We start from the raw sequence: 25439 nt of genomic DNA, 5'->3' as shown, positions 1-25439 counted from the left end.
AAGAGGAAGGGAGAAAGAGAAAATATTGCACTGGTCAGAAAGTTCGTTTGGGTTTTTCCATAATGAACTTTTTGGCCAACCCAATACATGCTTATATTTTTTTAAAAAATAATAAAAATCTGAAAAATGACTACCAGTGGAGGCAAGAGGGAATGGAGAAGGGATAGGCATGAAAGCAGACCCATTTATGTAACTTGCATTGCAGTATTGATTTTTGGAACAGTGTAAGAGTGTTATATAATAAAAACTAAAGTATTAGCCCCCTCCGCCCCAAAAAACCATCCTGAAGCAAATGAACACATGAATATAATCAACCGGGTACTTTTACTAACATAATAAAGGATTTTTCTTCAACTGATTTTAAATTACAACATTAACTGTGCATCTCTAGTATGCGATTTCCCTAAGCAGAAAAATAAATTTTATATTTCATTTTGTGGCTTGTTTTTAGTTATTATCCTGGTATAGTTACTTGGAAACTTTCTATTTCATTGGTATTAAAGCAAACAGATAATTATGTTAATGTCATCAGACAAAGGAATTTGCAGGATAATGGTGAAGGAAAGTCCAGGATAGCAGCTTGCAGCAGGCTTGAGGAAGACTGGAGCTGGAGTAAGGACTTCTCAGAGAAGGACACATCTTGAGTAAACGAAAGTAAAGTTCAAAGACCACTTGATACACTTGAACATATTGAAAGGGATTTGTTGGAAAGTGTGGGGTGATTTAGTGATGAATACCTAAAAACTAAGCGAATTGTAAAATGTAGGAACTGTTAATTACTATGAACAAAATTGTTTGAGAAAGGAAATATAAATGTAATATGTTCTGTGGCTCAGTTGTGAATATTAGTAAAGGCTCATAATGGTTTGATTTAATGGAAAACTAATAGAAATAAATGTTAGGATGATAAAGAGGGAGTTTTGGATGGGGGCTTATCCATCATCTTCCATTGTACAGTTGGACAGGGGACTCCTGTTTTTTATAATAACTCTTATACAGTAATTTAAAAAGTACTTGGTGTCATGTATTAGTAGAATTAAAGAAAAAACTGGAAAGCATGATGATAAGTCAGGGCAAATTAAATTATTTTAAAAGTAGAAAAAATTCTCTTAAAATCATACCTGTGGCAGTAGTTAGTAAAAGTCAACTTGTTTAAATAATATTTAATTTGATTGTGGAAGTGTTCATTATTTATATGTTCTTTTCCTATATATTCAGTGTGTTTAAAAGTACTAAGCTAAAAGTTAAAACTTCTTCCTTGACTTTTTAAAGCTACCCTCCCAGACAGATTCTGTCAACTTTCCTTTTTACATCTGTCAAAAATCTTGTTCCCTTCTTTTTATCCTCTTAGTTCAGGCCTTCTCTGTTTCTTAGGGTCATTTCAGCTACTTCCTAACTGTTGTGAAGAAAACACATGTGCAGTTAACAGTTTAAGTGAACACTCATGTAACTACCACCCAGATCAAGAAATGAACATTGCCAGTACCCCAGAAGTTCCTTGTGTGTCCCTTTTTCATCACCCCTTCCCGTCCCGTAGATGGAGTCGATTTGCCCGTTTATGTTAATCACTTCCTTCATTTACTTTATGGTAAATATAATTTAGCCTGTTGGGGACTTTGTGTAAAAAGAACAATATTGTTATATTTCATTTCATTTCTTGCTATTTTCATTAAGCATTGAAGGGGTCATACATGTTATTGCATATAGCTATAGCTCATTCATTTTTAATGTTGTGTAATAATACATTATACAAATATACCACAACTTTTCTGTTGTTGCTGGGCATTTGAAATGTTGCCCATTTTGGACTTTTTAAAGCAATGCAGCTATTAACATTCTTGTTAATGTATCCTGCTGTTCATATATAGGAGTCCTGAGTTTTGTTTTGTTTTGTTTTACTGAAAAGCAGAATTCTGGGTCATGGGGTGTGCAAATAGTCAATTTAACTTTTAGCAACTTTCAAATACCCACCAGCAGCTCACCTGTGTTCCTGTTGGCTGAGATGTGGATGCTCACCAGCGTTTGGTGTTATCCTTCTTTTTATTTTTTGGCAATCTGATGGATGTTTCTTGTTAACTTCTCTGGGTCTGATACGCATATTGACCATTTGGATTTCAGCTATCGTGAAGTGCTTGTTCAAGTCTCTGTCCCATCTTTATATTGAGTTGTTTATTTTAATTTTAATAGGAGTTCTTTAACATTCTAGATACCTTCTCCCATTCTGTTTGTCTTTTTTATAGGGTCTTTTAACCAAGACCTTGATTGATTGATTGATTGATTGATTGACTGGACCCTCAGCAGTGAAAGCATGGAGTCTTAACCACTGGACCGCCAGGGAATTCCCAACCAAACTTAATGAATCCTCCTTTGTGGTTGTTGTTTTAAGAATCTTTCCATATCCCAAAGTAACGAAATTATTTTCCTGTTTTCTTTTAAAAGTTCTATAGTTTTGCCCTTCACATTTAGGTTTCTGGTTCATCTGCAGTTGATTTGTACATATGACAAGTGTGTGGAGTCTAGTTTCATTTTTTTACCAACTGCCCCAGCACCATTGCTGAAAATACCATCCTTTCCCTAATGCATTGCCATCCCTATCAGTTATTAGGTATTTATATATGCATGAGTCTGTTTCTCAGTACTTGTTTCTCAGCCAATTCTGATCTTTTTGTCTACTTGTCACTCCCCCAAGCATTGCCACACTTTCTGAATCACTGTCTTTACAATAGGTTTTTAAAAACCTGTGTGTTTTTTGTTTGTTTTTTTGGCTGCGTTGGGTCTTCGTGCTGTGTGCAGGCTTTCTCTAGTTGCGGAGAGCGGGGGCTACTCTTCATTGTGGTGTGCAGGCTTCTCATTGCAGTGACTTCTCTTGATGCGGAGCACGGGCCCTAAGTGCGCAGGCTTCAGAAGTTGTGGCTCGCGGGCTCTAGAGCGCAGGCTCAGTAGTTGTGGCTCGCGGGCTTAGTTGCTCCGTGACATGTGGGATCTTCCCGGACCAGAGCTCGAACCCATGTTCCCTGCATTGGCAGGCAGATTCTTAACCACTGCGCCACCAGGGAAGCCCCTTTACAATAGGTTTTGATAGCAGGTAAAACAGATCCTTGTGTAAACCTCCCCTCCCACCGTTTGTTGTTATTCTTCAGAAACATCTTTTGAATATTTTTAGCTGTTTGAATTATCATATGAATTTTACAATCCAGTTTCAAGTTCCACAAAAAACTTGATAGGATATTGATTGTGGAAAATTGTTTCTGTTTGGGGAGAATTTATATGTTTGTAATGTTGAGTTTTCTAATCCACAGCTGTGCTATATCTCTTATATATTTTTTAGTGGCTCATTAACCACTTATAATTGTTCCTGTAGGGATTTTGCACACATATTCTTAGGATTTTTCCTAGGTATTTGATAGTTTTTGATGCTGTTGTAGATGGTGTCCTATTTTAACTTCATTTTTACCTTTTTGTTCCTGGTAAATATAAATACAAATGTGTTTTAAATGTGGATTTCTTTTCAGTAACTTTGTTGAATCTTACTAAATCTAGTAATTTCTCTATAACTTTGTTTGGCTTTTCTACGTATATAGTCATATCATCTGTGAATAACAGCACTTTTTATTTCATCATTTCCAATCCTTAAACCTTTTCTTTTTCTTGCTTAACTGTGCTGTCTAAAATCTCCAGTACACTGTTGGATTAAAGTGGTATCAGTGGTACCATTGTCTTATTCCTGATCTCACAGAGAAAACTTTTAAATATAAGGTTTGCTATAGAGATTTTATAGATATCTTTTATAAGATTATAGGTGTTATTTTAACTTATTAAACATATAATATATGGTTTTAATAGCCTATTCTTTATTCCATTGGTGAGGGAAGGACTCCCATCATAAGAATGGCCCTAACCCTAGACGAATGAGACGGACAGTAGTGTATTAGTCACATATACTCACAGCCCTAGGGAGGAGGCCACTGCATGCCATGCAAGGCCACACAGGGACAGAGTGAACAACCAGGTACTGTGGGAGGCAGGCTTTGTATGCACTATTATGAAAGTAGGGTGCCCCCTGGTTCCCACAGTAGGATGTGGTTGGCTTGTTTGAATAATTCTGTAAGCTGGCCAGGAACTGAAACCCACTATTTAAGGGTAAGCAGAAACTGCCTGGTCCCTTTGATAAAGGAGTAATTGTTTGTTAGGGGATCTTATCTGTGGTAGTAGAATGGGGAGGGATACTTGCAGTTAGGCTATCCCAATTCTTCCAGAATTGAGACAGCACAATATATAGGCCTTACACCACCTCATTTATTCCTAATATCCACAAAAGGTTTTTGGTTTTTGTTTTTTTCCTTAATTGTGAATAAATTTTTTTTAATCAAACACTTCATTTAGTGAGGATAATTTTTTTCTTTAATCTATTATGTGGTGAATTCTAAGATTTAATTTTCTAATAATAGGATAATTGCATTCCCAGGCAGAAGGCTACTTAGTGATGTTATATTATCCTTTTTTGCATTGCAGAACTTGGTTAGCTAATATGTTATGATTTTTGCTTCTACGTTTATGAGAGAGGTGGCCTATGATTTTCCTTTTTTATATTACTTGTATGAAGTTTTCTTTAGAGTTACGTGCACTTCTCTAGGTGTCAGTTCCTCCACTGAAACAATTTTAAAAAATACTGGAAAAAATTACCAGAATGAACTATTTCAGACTCTAGACCTTGATCAAACACTTGAAAGAACCAGGGGAGTGCTTGATGAAGGGAGAGGCTGCTGCTCTTTGATAAGAGGGCTCCAAAAATTGGGGGTTGTTTGTTTTGGTCAGTCTCACAGATCCTTTAGGGCTAGAGGGCTGGACTCTGTCATTTGCTGAGATATAGAGATGGTAACTCTCTCCCCTTTTGGATCCAGACATTTAAGGACATCTTTGTCAGGTTACTGGCTGGCTACCAGATAGTATGGAACAGAAACTTCAATGACCACACTCACTAGGAATTCATACACACTTTGCAAAATAGTTTGGAAAAGTCACAAATGGACTGCTCTAGCAATCAATGAGCAAAACTCAGCAATCCCTGAGGAGTGGAAAAATTAGAGTTCTAGAGTTACCATAATAAACAAGATCTTTTTGAGTTTATCTTGCTCGGAGTTTGTTGAGTCTCTTAGACATGTATATTATGTATATTCATGTCTTTCATCAAATTTAGGAAGTTTTTAGTCATTATTTCTTCAAATATTTTTTTCCTTGCCCTTTTCTCTCTCTCTTCTTCTGGGACTGCCATGATTTGTATGTTGGTATGTTTGACGGTATCTCACAGGTCCCTCAAGTTCTGTTCATTTTTCTTTGAAACTACTTTTGCAAAGCCTTCCTTCTTATGTGTGTTACTGACCTGTTATCTCAGCCTACGACCTCTTAGAGGTTTCTTTAAATGTGTAGATTTATTTATTTATCTTTGGCTGCGTTGGGTCTTCATTGCTGCATGCGGGCTTTCTCTAGTTGTGGCAAGTGAGGGCTACTCTTTGTTGCGGTGCGCTGGCTTCTCATTGCGGTGGCTTCTCTTGTTGCAGAACACAGGCTCTAGGTGCGTGGGCTTCAGTAGTTGTGGCACGTGGGCTCAGTAGTTGTGGCTCATGGGCTCTAGAGTGCAGGCTCAGTAGTTGTGGTGCATGGGCTTAGTTGTTCCACGGCATGTGGGATCTTCCCGGACCAGGGCTCAAACCCGTGTCCCCTGCATTGGCAGGCAGATTCTTAACCACTGCGCCACCAGGGAAGCCCCAAATGTGTAGATTTAAAAGTGTGTATACCTCTTTAAATGTTCTGATATGTGCTGCCAGGGAAACAACTGCAGCCCAGGGGAGCTGAATAAAGCCAAGCATCTCAGCTGACCCTCAGGGAACCCCCATGCTAACTAAATCACATAATCCCCTAATTTTTGAGTTCAAGGTCCTGTGCACCTGGCACTAGCCAGCCACTTCAGGGATGTGGGCTGCTGTCCCCACTTTGCAGCAGAATTAAGGAATTGGGCATGGTAGCTGGTTCAAGCAAGCAGCCCTCTTACCAAAGTACAGCAGCCCCTTCCTTCATTAAGCTCTTCCCTGATTGCTGTAAATGTCTGAACCAGTTTCAAAGTTCTGGAATAGTTGATTCTGATAGTTTTTTCCAGCTTAATGGCTGTTTTGGTAGAGAGACCAACCCCCAAGCTGCCATTTTTTTAACGACATCCTTTGCTGCCATTTTTGCTACTTTAAAGTAAATCACAGATTTGGCATCTCATCCTTAAATAGTTTAACTTGCATCTCCAAAAAATAAGGAAAGTAACCTTGATACTCCCAATATCATTATTAACATGGATGGACAACTAAAATAGCTATTATTTCCTAGTGTTCTAGTACAAGTCCATCTTCACATTTACCCCCCAAAAATGTCCTTTAAGCTGTTTTGTTCAAACCAGAATCCAGTCAAGGATTAGCTATACAGCATGATATTTGGATATCATGTTTCTTAAGTCTTTCTTAATCTAGAATAGTTCCCTCTTCTATCTTCATTTCTATAATTTGTACTTGGTGGAGAGAACCAGTCAGTTAGATTATAAAATATTCTGCATTCTGGATTTGTGTGGTGTTCCCTCATAGGCTTTTTAAGTCATTCCTCTCCACTAGTAGTGTAGTTGATTAAATTCATGTTAAACCTTGTTAGGTAAGAATACTCCATAGAAGATGCTATATACTTTGTATATTTTTGCAAAAAACTTTTATGGACAGAAAAATAAAGTTAACTTAGAAGGATAAACCACAAACATGGTTTAATAAAAATGCTTACCTATAGGAAGTGGGGTAGATGGAATGAAATGGATAAGAGGGATAGGGATGGGAGTGAAATCTGGTATACTTTCTAATATAGTTTTTGACTTTTGAACCATGTAAATATTTTACATATTCAAAAATAATTATATTCCAAAATAAAAAAGTAAACTTTTAAAACTGAAAATATTATTCCTTTATCTAAAGACACTAAACACTTGGAATAGAAGTTGTGAGAGTGGATACCCTTGCCTTCTTCCAAATCACACCAGAAAGCATTTCATCATTTAAATATGTTAGGTGTAGGATTTTCATACATGGTCTTTATCAGGTTGAGGAAGTTTCATTCTATTTCTAGGTTGCTGAGAGGTTTTTTTTTTAAATCTTCCATGAGTGTTGAAATTTTCAAAGATGATCATATGGCTTTTCTCCTTTATTTTGTTAATATAGTGAATTACTTCAATTGATTTGAATGCTCAACCAACCCTTCACTTCTGTAATAAACCCTACTTAACTGATGTATTATCAATTTTATGTATTCTGAATTTGATTTTCTGATATTTCATTAATGAGATATTGGTCTGTACTTTTCTTTCCTTGATTTTAATATCAGGGTAATACTGGCCTTATGAAACAAGATGGGAAGTGTCCCTCCTCTATTTTCTAAAAGAATTGTTTAGAGTTAGTATTATCTTTAAATGTTTGATGGGATCCAGTGGTCCCTTTTAGGTCTAGACTTTTCTTTATGGGACAGGTTTTAAGTACGAATTCAATTGCTTTAATTGATATATTCAAGTTTTCTGTTTCTTCTTGAGAAGATTCTGATAATTGTTTCTTTTAAAGTATCAACACATTTAGTCAAGTTGACAATATTCCCATACTTTTTTAAGCTCCATGGAATCTGTAGAAATGGCCTCTTTTACTTTTGGTTTTGGTTGTGTTTTTTCTTTTTCCTTGATCAGTCTAGCTAGAGGTTTATTAATTTTTCCCCCACCCCCAAGAACTGGCTTTGGTTTCATTGATTTGTTTTTTCTTTATTGCCATTTTCTTTCTTCTTCATTGTATTCTGCTCCTTATAATTTCCTTCCTTCTACTTTTTTTGGTGGATTGATTTGCTCTTCTGGCTTCTGGAGGAGAATGCTTAGACCATTGGTTTTTAGACCTTTCTTCATTAACACACAGGTTGGTTGGAAGTAAGTTGTTCAGTTTCCAGATATTCGGGGGTTTTCCAGTTCTCTCTGTTACTGATTTCTAAGTTTATCTCATTGTACTCATGGAACATATTTTGTGTGTTTTTAGTTCTTTTAACCCATACTTGGATTATTGCCCAGCATATGTTATATCTTGGTGAATATTCCATTCACACTTTAAGAATATGTATTCTGCTAACATTAGGTGTTCTTTAAACGTCAATTGGATCAAGTTATTTGATTCTTTTGTTCAAGTCTTTTATGTCTTTACTGATTTTCTGTCTATTGCTCTATTGATTACTGAGAGGAGACTTGAAATCTCCAACTATCATGTGGATCTGTCTGTTTCTCTTTAGAGCTGTATCTGTTTTTACATGATGTGTTCTGACATGTTAATTAGGTACTTGAGCATTTAGGATTATATGTCTTGGTGAGGAATCAAGCTGTTTATCATTATACACTGTCCTCACTTTATATCTGGTAATAGTTCTAGTTCCGTAGTCTGCTCTGTCTGATACTATTATAAAGTCCTCAGGGTTTCATATGCTTATTATTTGAATGTGTATCTATTTCCATCCTTTCATTTTTTTAAACCTGTGTGTGTATTTAAATTGGGTTTCTTGTAGGTAGCATCTAATTGGGTCTTTTGTTATATTCACACCCATATGCTTAAGTAGCAAGCCATCAATGGTATTGACAGGACCATGGACAGAGCACTATTTTGCATTATATAGATCCTCTCCTTTTTCTCCCATGGATGTTGAAATATAGTTGCCTGACTGGTGGTGCTCCATCTCATGGTCCTATCCTTCAACTCACTTATGTCTGTGATCCACAGTGTGTAATAAGAGGCTTTGAAGCCACATACGTCTCTTTTATAGAGATGGGCAAAGAGTTGCCAGCCATTCCTAGTACTTAATTTCAAAGCATAAGCCCTGCATTGAGCTTAGGTTTAGACACTAAAACTTCACAAAGGAGATAGCAAATCATATTTACATCTCAAAGCCCCAAAACTGTAAATATTTAATTCGTAGAATAAAAAGAATAAAACCAGATCCTAGTGAGTTTAAGTCCAGCTACTTTTATAAATGTGTAATTTATGATCTATTATTAATCTCTTATATCAGTCATGTTTTTATGACCTTATAATTAAACATCATTCATGATTTCTTTTGGCAAGCACAGAAACTTACATATAACTTCAACAGTCCTTTTCCTTTAAAATACAGATAAATATAATACTGAATTGTTAGCTCTTTCAGCTTGATTAATAAATAGTTGATTTCCTTGTTTAGCTTGTTACCAGCACATATTCTGGCAACAGCAAAGAGAAGAAATTTGTAGCATTTGTACTAGTCTGTTTGCTTTGCTATTTCTCTTGAATTAAAGTTGACTCCCTGCTTGCCTTTCCGATTTCAAATTTTCCCTTTTCAAAAATGGGAACTTTATTATGTTTCTGCAGTATCCCCACCCTTTCCAGGATAGTGTGTCAAAGAATCACTTTCTTCATATAGGCATTCAGGTATTTACTGTATAATATGCAGTGCCTTATTTTTTCTTCTACTGACAAGGTACATCTTGAGCTTGGGAATGAAGTGTGGGTAAAGATGCAAATTTGAGATTTACCAACGTTTGGCCTCATTGTTCCTTGTTAGGCTGAGGTACCTCTATGACTCAGAGTTCATTTGTGTAAGTCTTAGTAGATGATTTGAGGGAATGAGGTAGGTGAGGTTGTGCTGGTCCTTTCAGAAGGAGTCACCTGTTACCTGATTTTAATTGGGGGCATAGAGTATGATGTACAGGTTTACCAGGTACCAGCCCAACATCGTTAGGCCCTTTTTATACATTTATTAATATAATCCTTATAACAGTTCTGCCTCAAATTTGTTCTGTTGAGCATGGAATACTTAGCACTATAACCGGAGCACAATAAGTTCTCAATATGGTAACCATTATCATGATTATCACGTACTGTTACTTTACAGAAGAGGAAATAGAGGCTCAGAAAGATTGTTTAGGGGATATAGAACAGTCAATAAAGAGGAATAATATAGGTCTATATAGCTTTAAAGTCCATGCTATATTCTTTTTATTTAAATAGTTTCCATGTAGAATGTACATAAGATGTGTATGCAGAATTCAAATTCCAGAGTTGCCAGTTAGTAGTTGAATGACCACAGGCAAGTCATGGTGCTCAGTTTCCTGATCTGTAAAATGGGGATAATACTTAATGCACTAGAGCTGAGTAGCTGCTTACTAGACCTCAGGCTCTCTTTTAACCCTAGACTGGGCATGAGGTTTCATTTGCTTGCAACCTGTTTATCTCCATGTGCTCTTAGGCCTTCGAAATGGTTTGGTTCAGGAAAGATAGATGGGCTTGAAATTAGTATTGGAGGGGAGCTGCTTATTCTTTCCTCCATCCTAGGCATAGCCTAGCCACTATCCAGAATTTTGTGTTAATCATTCCCTTGTTTTTCTTTATAGTTTATCAGCTATATATGCTTTCTTATATATTATTTTTGAACTTTGATAGAGTATAATACATATTCTTCTGGGACTTTCTTCACTTAACATTTTTGAGGATTCAGCCATCTGTAATTTACATGCATTGATTTTATTGCTGTATAGTGTTGTATTATTTGAATATACCACAGTACTTTTGTTCTGTTGATGGACATTTGGATTGTTTCTAGTTGTAGACTTTTCTGAAAAATGGTGCTATGAACATTGTTGAGCATGTTTCCTGATGCTGAAGAGTTTCTCCATGGTGAAACTGTGGATCACAAGGTGTGTGCATCACTAAGGGAGTTCATTCACTCATTCACCAAATATTTATTGAGTACTGCTATGTGCCAGGTACATGTTTAGGTGCTTTGGAATATCTGTGAACTAACCAGACAATTTACATTTTACTTGGGATAGTCAGACAATAAACAATAAATATAAATAAATGGAACTGAAGGATAACTGCCAGAGAGAAAAGAATTAGAGCAGGATTAGGGGAATCTGTGGTGCAGGAAGGTGGATGGGGGTGCAGGCATCATCAAAGGTAACATTTGAAAACAGACTTAAAGGAGGCTATGCACCATTTAAAATTTTTTCAACCCACTAAATAACAGAAAAAAACAACCATGGCCATTAAGTACACAGTGATGAATGATTGAAGAAAATATCTACACACTTCCCACAGAATTATTTTTCTTTAGTTAATGAGATTTTAATCACTCTAATTTCTAGAAGGATATATTCCAGATGCTGATCTCCACCAGTCTGTATAGAGGAACTTTAAATGTGCTCAGACTGGAACAGAAATTACATTTTCCCACTAACTTTTTCTGGTAACAAAGTATTGTTGAGCTAGCATTTATTTGGGTTTAAATTCATTTAGGTCAAACTCACCACCATACATAAATGGGATTCTTTCTTTTTTTTAAATGTCTTTATTAGAGTATAATTGCTTTACAATGTTGTGTTAGTTTCTGCTGTACAACAAAGTGAATCAGCTATATGTATACATATATCCCCATATCCCCTCCCTCTTGAGCCTCCCTCCCACCCTCCCTATCCCACCCCTCTAGGCTTCACAAAGCATCCAGCTGATCTCCCTGTGCTATGCAGCAGCTTCCCACTAGCCATCCATTTTACAACAAATGGGATCCTTAATTTGTGGACTAATATCCTATCTGTCAAAATGATGCAATCTGTGAACCCATGGCTTTCTAAGACATTTTTGTAAAGTGTGGTAGTACACTGCACTCTGGGGTCAGTCAGATCACAGCTGTGATTTGAACAATCACAGCTCCACTACTGTGTGACGTTGGTCAAGTTAATCAGATTCTCTGATCTCCATTTCCTCATTTGTATGAGGATAAAGCAGTACATATAAGGAGAGCACTAAATAAATGTTCTTTTTAGTTTTTTTTTAACTTTTTATTTTGAAATAATAATAGATTCATGGGAAGTTACAGAGAGATCCTTTGTACCCAGTTTTTTCCATTGATTACTTCTTATATAATTACAGTGCAATATCAAAACCAGGAAATTAACATTGTTACAATAGTGAGTATAGTGTTTTTGTGTGTGTGCGGGTTTTTTTGGTTTTTTTTTTGCGGTACACGGGCCTCTCACTGTTGTGGCCTCTTCCGTTGCGGAGCACAGGCTCCAGACGTGCAGACTCAGCGGCCATGGCTCACGGGCCCAGCCGCTCCGTGGCATGTGGGATCTTCCCGGACCGGGCCACGAACCCGTGTCCCCTGCATCGGCAGGCGGACTCTCAACCACTGCGCCACCAGGGAAGCCCAGTGAGTATAGTTGTAATGCAACTTTATCACATGTGTAGATTCATATAACGTCACAATCAAGATGCAGAACTATTCCATCACCAAAGCTCTTCCTCTTGTTACCCCTTTATAGTCAAACCTACCCTCTCTCCCCACACCCCATTGTCCCTAATTTCAGGGAAAGTAGTAGTCTGTTTCCCATCTCTATAATCTTGTCATTTTGAGAGTGTTATGTAAGTGGATCATTCATAAGACCTTTGGAAATTGGCTTTTTAAAAAACACTAATGCCCTTAAGATCCATCCAGTTTGTTGCATATATCAATAATTAGTTCCCTTTGATTGGTGACTGTTATCCCATGGTATGGATGTACCACAGTTTATTTAACCATTAACTTATTTACAGAGATTTAGGTTGTTTCAAGTTTTGGGCTAATATGAATAACACTGAATTACGATATTTGTGTTCAGATTTTTGTGTGAACCTCAATTTATTTCTGCCCAGGAATGAGATTGCTGATTCATATGATAAATGTTATGTTTAGCTTTTTGAAGAAACTGCCCAACTGTTTTCCACAGTGGCTCTATTATTTTACATTCCCAGTGGGAACATATAAGAGATCTAATACCTCCACATTTTTTGTCAGCATTTGGCATTGTCACTACTTTTTATTTTAGCTGTTTTAATAGCTTTGTGCTGGTATCCCATCATGATCTTAATTTGCATTTATTTACCTGATGGCTAGTGATGTGGAACATCTTATCATGTGCTTATTTGCCATGTGCATATCCTTATTGATGAAATGTCTCTTCATGTCTTTTGCCCATTTTCTAATTGGGTTTTTGTTTTTTTGAGTTTTGAGAGTCCTTTATGTATTGTAGATATGAATCCTTCGTCAGATCTGTGGTTTGCAAGTATTTTCTCCCAGTGTGTAGCTTGTTTTTTCATCTTCTTTATAGGTCTTTTGCAGAGCAAAAGTCTTAAATTTTGATGAAATCAAATTCATCCGTATTTTTCTTTTATGGATTGTCTTTGATATGTCTAAGACCGTCAGCAAGTCCTACGTCCTTAAGATTTTCTCCTGTTTTCTTCCAAAGATTTTATAGTTTTATGTTTTATATTTAAATCTGATCCACTTTGAGTTAATTTTTATATAAAATGTGAAGGTTAGTTTGAAGTCCAGTTTTTGCCTATGAATATCCTGTTGCTTCAACAATTTGTTGAAAAGTCTTTCCTTCTTCCAATGAATCATTCTCATACTTTTTGTCCAAAATCAGCTGGGCTTACTTGTGTGGGTGTATTTCTGGGTGCTGTATTCTGTTCCATTCATCTGTGCATGTATACTGCCAATACTACCCTGTCTAACTCACTATATGTAAGTCTTAAGATTGGATAGTGAGTCTTCTCACGATATTTTTCTTTTTCCGGACTTGCTTTAGCTATGCTAGTTCCTTTCCTTTTCCACATAAATCTTGGAATAATCTTGTCTGTATTTACAAAGAGATCTAGCTAGGATTTTGATAGGAATACACTAGCCTATAGATCAATTTGGGGAGAATTGACATCTTTACTGTGATGAGTCTTCCAATCCATGAACACAGTATATCTCTCATCAGCATTTTGGACTTAATCAGTATAAAGATGCTTTTGCACCTCTGTCAGAAATCAGTTGGCCCTACTTGTATAGGTCTGTTTCAGGTCTCTATTCTATTTCATTCATCTGTGTGTCTGTTCTTTGGTCAATAACAGGCATTCCTGATTACTGTTGCTATATAAGCCTTGAAATTGGATAGAGTGATTCCTCCACTTTATTCTTCTTTCCATTATCGATTCAGCTATTATAATGCATTTGCTATTTATTTATTTATGGCTGCGTTGGGTCTTTGTTGCTGCGCATGGGCTTTCTCTAGTTACAGCGAGCAGGTGCTACTCTTCATTGTGGTGTGCGGGCTTCTCATTACGGTGGCTTCTCTTGTTCTGGAGCACGTGCTCTAGGCATGCAGGCTCAGTAGTTGCGGCATGAGGGCCTAGAGCGCGCAGGCTTCAGTAGTTGTGACCTGTGGGCTTAGCAGTTGTGGCACATAGGCTTAGTTGCTCTGCAGACCAAGGATCGAACCCGTGTCCCCTGCATTGGCAGGCAGATTCTTAACCACTGTGCCACAGGGAAGTCCTTCATTTGCCTTTTAATATAAATATTAAAACAATATTGTCTATATCTACAAAAAAATTTTGTTGGGTTTGTATTAGGAATTCTGTTAAACTGGTAGATCACATTAAGAATTGACCTCTTTACTACATTAGTTATCTCTATCCATGAACGTTGTCTCTCCATATATTTAGATCTTTTTTGATTTCTTAATTTTGTAGTTTTCAGCATACAAGTAATATACATGTTTGTTAGTATTTCATTTTGTTTAGAGCCGATTTCCATGTAGTTAAAAGGCTGTTCAAATTATTTCATATTTGTTTGTGCCTTTTGAGGAATTGGTCCATTTTACTTATATTGTCATTTTGTGTGAGTAGTGTTAATATTTCTCTGTCATTCTTTTGCTGTCTATATGGTCTATAGTGATATCCCCATTTTTATTCTTTATGTTTGGTAAGTTGTGTCTTCTCCTTTGTCTTTGTCAGTCTTGCTGGAGGTTTGTTAATTTTATTGACCTTTTTGAATAACGAGCTTTTTGTTGAATTGACTTTTCAGTTTTCAATTTCATTCACTTCTGCTCGTATATTTATTATTTCCTGCCTCCTGTGAGGTAAAGGTTGAAGTCTGAGTTCCCCTTGCTGCATCCTTTGATATCCTGAGAGAGAGGCCCTCCTCCTTACTGGTCAATGGTGTGGAAGTTGATGCTCCCACCAGGCCTCTGTTGATACCTCCCTGGCTAGTAGGGGTATGGGTGCCTACTTACTGCTTCCCATGTGTTCTTCATTGACACATCTAAGGAGTGGGGATATAGGGGCGAGGGAGGTTACTGGTAAATAGCGATAAAAGTCCAGACTTTCCACTACCCTTCAGCATGGAGGTGGAGGGGTACCTCATTACTGTCCTGGAGTTACAAGCTCAGGCTCCTCACATAGTCTCCACTGACACTGCTGGGGCCTCATTACCACCCAGTGAGGACCAAAGCCCTAACTCCCCACCAGGTTTCTCTGACAGCCAGCAGGAGATGGTTGGGGCGCCTGGTTTCTGCTTGGCCAGGGTAAAAGTCTAGGCTTCCCCTTGGGTCTTTGTTGGTGGGAGAGGAAGCACATTTTTTTCTGTGGTGTTTTGCTGGAGTAGTTTTCTTTCTTGCCAGGCTGCCCTTTTCCTGTCCTCTGGATAGAGGGAACAGGCTTTTGTGGACTTTTCTTTGTTTACACCTGTTGATATTTCTGAGATGGTAGCTTCATGAGCACCTACTTTGGCATATATGAGGCTAAAAGAAAACCCAGTGAACTCACCGTTGTCATTCCTTGGGTCCTGAGGTCTCTAGACAGTCTGCCTCCTGTCTACCTTTCTCAGTTTTATGTAGGCTGTCTAGAATCTTTAGCTGTACTTATCTGGAATAAGGAAAAACATGTTTACTCAATCTTTCTATTTTGTGAAATGCATTGTCACATTTTTACAGATTTTAATTACTAATTTCTTGTCAGTGCTGTGTGTCAGGTATATCTTCTCCCAATCAGGGGCTTATCTTCTCACTTTCTTCATGGTAATCTTTTGTGCAACTGTAGTTCTTAACTTTACTGAACTTACTCATCTTTCTCTTATGCCCTTGCTCTTTGTTTCTTTCTTTTTTTTCTTTTGCGGTACACGGGCCTCTCACTGTTGTGGCCTCTCCCTTTGCGGAGCACAGGCTCCTGACATGCAGCCTCAGCGGCCATGGCTCACGGGCCCAGCCGCTCCGTGGCATGTGGGATCTTCCCGGACCAGGGCACGAACCCGTGTCCCCTGCATCAGCAGGCGGACTCTCAACCACTGCGCCACCAGGGACGCCCATTGCTCTTTGTTTCTTGATTGAGAAATTTATTCCAACTCTAAGGTTACACAGATACTCTCCTGTATTTCCTCTTGAAAGTTTTAAAGTTCTTAATCTATCCTATCCAAAAGAATTTTTTTTAATTTAATTTTATTTTTTTATACAACAGTTTCTTACCAGTTATCTATTTTATACATATTAGTGTATGTATGTCCATCCCAATCTCCCGGTTCATCCCACCACCCCACCCACCCTGCTTTCCCCACTTGGAGAATTATTGTTTGAATTAAGGAGAGATCTGATTTCATCCTTCTCCCACTGTAGCAAACTATAGCACCCCTTTTCCACCAATTTCTAGTGCCACATCTGTCTTGTGTTTCTGGTATGTATATTCTGTTCCATTTTTGTTTATCCTTTCATAAATATCACACCATCTTAATGACCATAGCTTTATATGTTTACTGTCTTATTTGTTAGACATGTTCCCCCAGCTTGTCAAAACTCTACTGCAATCCCTGTTGGTATTATTATTAAAAACTGCATTGAATGTATAGACATGTCTGGGGAGAACTGGCATCTTTACCATCAAGAACATGGTGTTTTCATTACTTAGATTTTTTTTTAATGATTCTAAATATAGCTTAACATTTTTCTACACAATGGCCTTATACATTTAAAAAAATTTACTACTAAGTACTTTGTTGCTATTGTAAAATAGTTTTTTTAATTAAAATGTTTGTTTATTGCTTGTATATACAAATGAAATTGACCTTTGGATTACTTTGTGTTCATTCTTATGCATTTCATTTTGAAAAAAATGTATCTGGGGACCTTACTGCAGTCTCCTTGGTACAAATTACTGCATCAAGTTTATATTAATTTTTTTAATTTAATCAAAAATTTAGATTTTAATTCATTCACAATTATTAATTATTTATTGTTTTACCAATCACTATGAAAGAGTCACGCCCCCCCACCCAAAAGGAACGCTATTTGCACCTGTTAAAGGAAGCAGATTGGTGTTTCTGAATCGAGATTCAAAACAAAAACAAACATAAACAAAATGGGTATGTCTGTGTTCCACTTTCAGAAATCCTGATTCCATAGGTCCAGAGAGAACCAGAACTCTCATTCTTTTAAAGTCTCCATATGATTCTGCACATCTCTATTTGAAAAACACTGTGAGAGAAGTTGCTAAACAATAAAAAGAATAGTCAAAAGGATATTTATTTGGAAGGTTATCTCATTTAAAATTATGAGCATTCATTCATCATTTAATATACTAGTGTGGGACATATACACATACACACCACATGTATACACACATGTGTGGGTGCACACACGCATCTAAAACCCCTATATATACATAAATTGAATTGCTTTGTGTTAAGTAATAGGTATGAATTTGAAGAGAGTGGACATTCCATTCACAGTTTGGATGAGATGTGTTGGGTTAGGACTCAGTATGTTTGTATTAAAACTTAGAATGTGAGCTCATGGATATAAAGAACAGAATTGGTGGTTGCCTGAAGTGGGGGTGGGGGTGGGGTGAAATGGGTGAAAAGGGGCAAAAGGTAGAAATTTCCAGTTATAAAATGGGGATGTAATGTACAGCATGGTGACTATAGTTAGGAATACTGTATTGTATATTTGAAAGTAGCTAGAGGAGTGGATCTTAAAAGTTCTCACCACCAGAAAAAAAAAGTTGTAATTGTTCATGGTGACAGATGTTAACTGAATTTTTGTGGTGATCATTTTGTGATATATACAAATATCAAATCATTACATTGTACACCTTAAACTAATTTTAATGTTATGTCAGTTATACTTGAATTTAACCAAAAACAACTTAGAACACAATTTTGTCTTTCCTAGTGGGAGTCATTCGATGTCCAGTTTGCAGCCAAGAATGTGCCGAGAGACACATCATAGATAATTTTTTTGTGAAGGACACTACTGAGGTTCCCAGCAGTACAGTAGAAAAGTCTAATCAGGTAAGTGTATTAAGTCTTGAATCTTTTGCCTCCTCTTAATGAGGCAGCCTGAAATGCTGGAGAACTTACCATGCATTTGGTAGGTTTGTCTCAAACATATCTTTTAATTAATTTCAGATGCCCCCTTCACCTTGCTTGGCTTTCTTTTTCCTTCCTTTTAACATATTTGCTGGATAAACTGGGTTGTTGGTCCAGTAGAGTTAACCTTATTGTGAATTCTGCTGACCTCTCCTTAAGTCATTTAACATGCTTCCCTGTCTCCTGTATTTTGTGTAAACTGGTGATAAAAATGTAGAGGCTGTTTCATAAGAATACTTCCATCCATATGTCTGTGTGTATTTCAAGCAGGAAGCTTATGATGTCTGGTTGTCTTTTTCCTGATGTTAATGGCGTTAATGAGCACTGCCAAAATTCCATATTTCATTAGGACTTTGAAAAATGGTGACATTTTCATTCTGTCATTCCTCTTTATTTCTCAACTGGAAGAGAAAAAAAAGCTTCCCTCTTCTATTCTTAGGTTATACAGGGAAGGTGGTTAAACGCTTGATTCTTTCCCTTTAGTTGCTGATTATTAGAGTAGTGACTTAGTTTCTTAGCATTCTTCCGAGGTGACTAATGAATGGTGTGTATGTGTGTTTATTGTTATGAACTCATGGATTTTTAACATAAAATGTGGTGTAGTTATCCTTATTGGTGCTCAATTTGTGCCATCTTGGCAGTGAGGATTCCCGAACCCTTCTGATACAATCGCAGTGTCACTGTTATCTCCCTTGCTTTCTGTTTTGACAAGATATTGTTCATTTTCTGTTCTACACCTGGAACCAGCAGGTGGTTGGTTCGCCTAGGAGCCTTGGTTCCTTTTAGTCTGAAATGGTATTTAGAGAGCACAATATGGATACTAGGGGTGCTCATCACCATTGAGTTGGTCATTTTTCTAGGACTTTCAGGAGAATGATTTAACAGATACTTTCTATTTTAAAAAGAGAGGAAGGGAAAATATAACAAGTATATATTGACATTTTGAAGTTGAATCTAGCATTGTAGATGTTCACAGAAAACTCAAGCAAATAGGAAGCCACCAACTAAGACGATCAAGTCCCTTTTTCCTCTGGCATTGCAGTCTTCCTCCAGCACCGCCTATTGCTAGAATCTAATGTGGAGCCAGCTCATTAAGCATAATTGAGCCTTGCAGAGTAAGAGTGTAGAAGAATAGAATTGGTACTGAAAATGGAGATTATAGCATTATCTCTGTCAAAACAAAACAAGAAGACAATAATTACTATATGTATGTACTGGAGATATTCAGTCAAATCATCATGTTTTAAAGTTACTTGAAATAAGTATGGTTAAGCCACCCACTTGATAGGCAGGTGCATTAGTTTCATTTTGCTTTTGTTTAGGGTTTTGTTTAGGGCTTTAGTTTTTTTTTTAATTTGAAATTTGTTTAACTACATATAGAACATTCATATACTGGTTCCAAAATAAAATCTATGAAACAGAGTATATTCAGAGAACTCAAACTTCTATCTCCATCTCACCTACCCCTCTACCTTATTTTTTCTCTACCTTATGGCTAACCATTTAATTTCTTTTATGTTTTATCCTTACACTTTTAATATTATTTTATAATCTAAGTGATTTTATGTTATTTTTAAGATTTAAGCAAATAAGTCATCCCATCCCATCCTCATCTTTCCTAGATAAGCAGTGGTATGATATGCTTTAACACTTTGCTTTTTTACTTTTACTTTTTATACTAGAGGTCCTTCCTTAACATTATGTATAGAAATCCCATAGTCCTTTTGCCGCATAATGTGGAGATTAAGTTTTAGGTGACATACTTATAGAGGTGATAGTTGAAGCCGAGGGAGTAGGTGAGACCAATCCCTAGACCTAACAAAAATCTACAGAATCAGAGGAGAAAGAGTAGTGGTGGGATCCAGAGAGGCAATCTGGGAGATAAGAGAATCTGGAAGGGTTAAGGAATCCAGGTGACTTATAGGAAGTAAGAGTCAGTGGCATCAAAAGATGTTAGACAGGTAGAAGACAAGAACTGAGAAAGGGCAGGTTTTGGTTTATGGAAATATTATCCAGGTATTTGGAATTTGGCTAATGTAAACCACTGACTGAGGGGAAAAATTTTTTTCCCATCCACAAATGATATCATGAGGACTGCTTATGTGTTGTATAACCTTAATACCTGTTCTCAGAGAATAGTGCCACCATCTACACAGTTATATAAGCTGGAAAAAAAGGTGCTATCTCTTCTTCATTTCATAGCCAGTGCGTCCTCCAAACCAGTCAGTTTTACTTCCCAAATCTCTTTCATTCATCTCCACTTCTACCACTGCAAAGGGCTCCTACCTATCTCTGTGCAGAAGCACTTGCCCTTTTTCTAATCTCTTCTCTACATTGCAGGGACAGTGATTTTAAAAATGCACATCTGGCCATGTCACTTACTTACTTAAAAGCTTTTAGGAGACTTCTGAGACAAAGACCCAAATTGTCACATGATCCTTCTTGATCTGGCACCTGCCTTGCCACCAGCTCCTTCTGTTGCCAGTTTTCCCCTTGATCTCTCCACTTGAGTCCTACTGGCTTTCTGTCACTTCTTTGAACCTGCCATGTTCTTGCTGGAGGCTTTGGTACATGCTGTTCTCTCTGCCTAGAAAGCTTTCATCAGTAATTGATGACTCAACTTTCTTATCTTGGTGCAAATATGATCTCTTTAGAGAAAGCTTTGCCTGGGTAATCTCTCCTCTCATTTTCCCCAACCATTCAACCCCACTAAAAACAGATTACTTTCCCCCATCATATGTTCTTCTAGCTTCCCATACTTTTTCCTTTATGGCACTTCTCAATTTGTAGTTATGTATTAGTATTATTGTTTCAGTAATGTTTGACTTCCTCACAACCACTCAGTAAAATTCATCTTTACAACCACTCAGTAAAATTTATGTTATTACCCTTATTTTAAAGATGAGCATTCTAAGTAACCTGTCCAAGACTACTTATCCAGTAAGTAGGGGAACTGGGATTTGAACCTACACTTCATCTAGGAGACTGGATATCATAAGGGCAAGGATTGTGTTTGCTTTTTCTGATGGTTATATCCTCAGCAGTTAGCATAGTGCCTAGAATATTTGATATATTGAACTAAGGGCAATGTCCTTATATTTCCATTTCATATGTTTATAATTTAAAACATAGTGTCAGTTTAAATTTATGAACACTGTTAAGAAGATAACTGATAGAGTCAAGTATAGTTGATATATCATTTATGTATGATTAGTCATGTGACCACCTTTTCTTTATTCTCAAAAATTGACGTGACGTTTCTTTTATTAGGTATGTACAAGCTGTGAGGACAATGCAGAAGCTAATGGGTTTTGTGTAGAGTGTGTTGAATGGCTCTGCAAGACATGCATCAGAGCTCATCAAAGGGTGAAATTCACAAAAGACCACACTGTGAGACAGAAAGAGGAAGTATCTCCAGGTAATAAATTAATTTTTAAATTTCATTTTTTCTCTATCCCTCCCAAGTCATTCTTTCTTTCCCATGCTAACTTGTTTTTTTTTTTCTTGCGGTACGCGGGCCTCTCACTATTTTGGCCTCTCCCGTTGCGGAGCACAGGCTCCGGACGCTCAGGCTCAGCTGCCATGGCTCACGGGCCCAGCCACTCTGCGGCATGTGGGATCTTCCCGGACCGGGGCACGAACCCATGTCCCCTGCATCGGCAGGCGGACTCTCAACCACTGCGCCACCAGGGAAGCCCTACTAACCTGTTTTGATACACTCATAAGCATTAAATATACTCTTGTCTTTTACTACAAGGAAGTCTGTATTATGGCTGAATTTGAATACTTGTCAATGTTGGTCAGTATGAATAGATACAGAATTCTGCTTTATACTCACAACCCTCCTTCTCCTATAAATGCCTTAATTTGGTATGAATGTACAACATGTGAAAAAGTTGCCTTTAACACTTATTTTCGGGGCTTCCCTGGTGGCACAGTGGTTGAGAGTCTGCCTGCTGATGCAGGGGACGCAGGTTCGTGCCCCGGTCTGGGAAGATCCCACATGCCGCGGAGCGGCTAGGCCCGTGAGCCATGGCCGCTGAGGGTGCACGTCCGGAGCCTGTGCTCCGCAACGGGAGAGGCCACAACAGTGGGAGGCCAGCGTACTGCAAAAAAAAAACAAAAACTTATTTTCTATATACACTATTGATACTATGTATAAAATAGGCAACCAACGAGAACATACTGTATAGCACAGGGAACTCTACTTAATGTACTATAGTGACCTAAATGGGAAGGAAATCCAAACAAGAGGGGATATATGTATACATGACACATTTTGCTGTACAGTAGAAACGAACACAACATTGTAAAGCAACTATATTCCAATAAAAATGAAAAAATTTTTAAAAACTTATATTCTCTCTTGTCTCTTATTTTTAAGATGATAAGGGGTGGGCTTAAAAAAAGTTTTACAACTCTTTTCTCTCTGATATTCTTATAGTAAACCTGTTTCATGATATTTGTTGTATAGATAACCAAAGAAGTTTTGCTTTTTATGTATTTAATTGTGGTTTCTGGGTTCTTAGTGTGTTGCTTATGCTTGTAATGTAAAGTTCACTAATAACATTTTTTTTACAGTAAAATATGTGTAACTTAAAATCTGACATTCTAACCATTTTTAAGTGTACAAATCATTGGCACTAATTGTATTCAAAGTATTAGGCAACCATCACCACCATTTCCAAAACTTTTTTAGCCCTTCCAAAAGAAACTGTACCCAATACATAATAATTGCCCATTCCCCTCTCCTCACCATTCCCTGCTGACCTCTAATCTACTATCTGTCTCAGTGAATTTGCTTATTCTAGATATTTCATACAAGTGGAGTCATAGGGTATTTGTCCCTCAATGTCTGGCTTATTTCACTTACCACAGTAGTGTTTTCAGGTTTTATCCATGTTGTAATATTTATCAGCATTTTGTTGATTTTTATGGCTCATTAGTATATTTCTGTTTAAAAATTAATCCACTGCTTTTTATTTATTGAGTCAACCAGTGTTTGTATGCCTGTTCTATATTCCAGGAACTTTGCTAGATTAAAGAGATGAAAAAGTGAATAAGATAGGTACTTCCTACCCTCCAGGAGTTATTAGTATGATGAAGACTGTGAACAAATTAGCAATCATAGTTTAGCCTCATAAGTTCTGTAGGAGCACATGAAAGGAGTATCAAACTCAGATTTGGGGATTTACATTGAAGGCCACATCTGGGACTTCAAGGATGAATGGGAAGTTCATCACATAAATGAGAAGGGTGGGGAAAACTGAAGCACATGCACAAATTTCCAGAGGGGGAACATTGAGTGTAGCTGGAGAGTAAGATGCAAGAAGAGGAGACGTAAGAGATGAGGCTAGGAGTCTTGAGACACAGGAAAAGGGGGATATAATTTCTGAGAACACTGATGAAGAAGAGACACAAAAGAGAAAAGGCCAGGTATATACTCAGGTAAATTTAATAGATTAGTTCTAGAAAGACTTCTGTTTTCTGTAAAGTCAGCCATCTATTGAAAAAGAGAGCAGAGGAAATAGGACTGAAAGGTAAGAAATATGGAGGATATTTGAAATAACTCCAGTTGAAAGAGAGCTCTAGCTTTGGAAATAGGATTGCTTGGTAGCATCAAGGTTACATTTGGTATAGTCCTTAAAACTTCCTCTATCAGTCCTCGGCAGTCTGATATAGTTATAGAGAAGAATTGAACTATTTAGGGTTGGGGTTTAGCCGGACCAACATTCTAGAAGTTCCACAGGATAAGAGATGCGGATATAGGCATGTGTTGACATGAAGAATTTGGGGATTTTAACTGTATAAAGAAAGTGAAGTTGACAGTGTCAGTTGATAGGGCGAAATAAATGGTTAGGGACTAGAAATATCAGTGAGGTACAGTGAGAGTAGTTTAACTAAGAATTGGGAAGTTAGAAAGTAGAAGTTATTAGAGTGGGATATTTGAATTTATGATTATAGAAATGGAATAGTAATGGACAATAAATCTAGGGTGGGACCATAGTGTGTATGAAATGGAATAAGTAGCTAAAATGAAGTACAAGTCTCTAGAGATGAAAAAGTCTGAGAGGCTTGTCTTTATGTGGTACTCTCTGTGGACTTCCGAATCATCCAGGATGATGATGAGACTAAGGGCTAGGAGGATGACTATGAGTCAGGATTGAAATTCTTCATAAATAAAGGAAGTCTGTAAAGGGATGACATGATGTCATAATTATCTAAATCAGAAGCTCTATAAATAATTATTCCTGAAGAGCAGGTACAAACCAGGATGTCCCAAGCCAACTAAGGATGTATGGTCACCCATCATCTACTGTGATGCCTAGATGATGTGAACCTCAAGGAGAAGGGTGCAGGGAGCTATGACAATAGTAATGTTGAACCATTTTTGCTTTGCTGGAATTAATTCCATTTGGTCTTGATGTGTTGTGCTTTTAGTATTCTTTTAATACATTGCTAATTTTCTCTATCTGGTTGTTTTCCTTTTTTTGTTCAGAATTTTATATATTTTTCCCTTTTTGATATGACTAAATAGTAGTTTACCTTTTTGTTTTTATCCCTAAATTTATCTAATTACCCTCAATATATTTTTTAGTTCATTAATTTTATTTTTAATTCCTCTCAGCTTACCTTGGTATTGTTTAATCAGTCATTGTATTTATTTGTATTCTAATTTTTCTATTTAACATTGTAGCATAAGCATTGCCCAGTTTTATCTCCACTCTAGATAACTATTAAGAAGTTATGTGGATGACTACAGTGTAATAGTGTAAACTTTATGATTATCTCTGTGTTAATGGGTATCCTCTGTTAGGAATTTTGCAAAAGTGGAGAAATAATTTTTCCACCACCTCTTTTATACATTTTTATTAGATTTTTCTGCTTTGCATTAAAAAAAAAAACTCCCACATTTGGAATACAAAACATTCCAGTTGGTTCCGTTTGCTTAACTGGGCTATTAAGATTTTTTAATTTCATAAAACATCTTTTTAGCTACACACTTCCTTTTTCTCCTGAATTAATTTTAATTTTTACACTGAAAAGTGGAAAGCTCATTTATCTTTTCCTCCAGAAATGCAAAAAATACTTAATATTTTATTATCTGTAAAACCTGCTGGTAATGGTGGTGTCAGTGAAACTGTAGC

General features: G+C 37.0%; 1 protein-coding gene across 4 annotated transcripts in view; it reads left to right on the top strand.

Moving 5' to 3' along the window:
• Positions 1-25439, top strand: part of TRIM24 (tripartite motif containing 24) — a 94398-nt gene that overhangs the window by 20487 nt on the left and 48472 nt on the right. For all 4 annotated transcript variants that reach the window (XM_033432378.2, XM_004272157.3, XM_033432377.2 and 1 more), the window contains exons 2-3: positions 18095-18213; positions 21562-21709. In XM_033432378.2, the coding sequence (XP_033288269.1) occupies positions 18095-18213; positions 21562-21709 (267 nt within the window). The remainder of the gene's footprint in view (positions 1-18094; positions 18214-21561; positions 21710-25439) is intronic.

This window comes from Orcinus orca, chromosome 9, assembly GCF_937001465.1.
Source record: "Orcinus orca chromosome 9, mOrcOrc1.1, whole genome shotgun sequence".
Taxonomy (NCBI): Eukaryota; Metazoa; Chordata; class Mammalia; order Artiodactyla; family Delphinidae; genus Orcinus; species Orcinus orca.
This window is presented reverse-complemented; position numbering and strand designations above follow the sequence as displayed.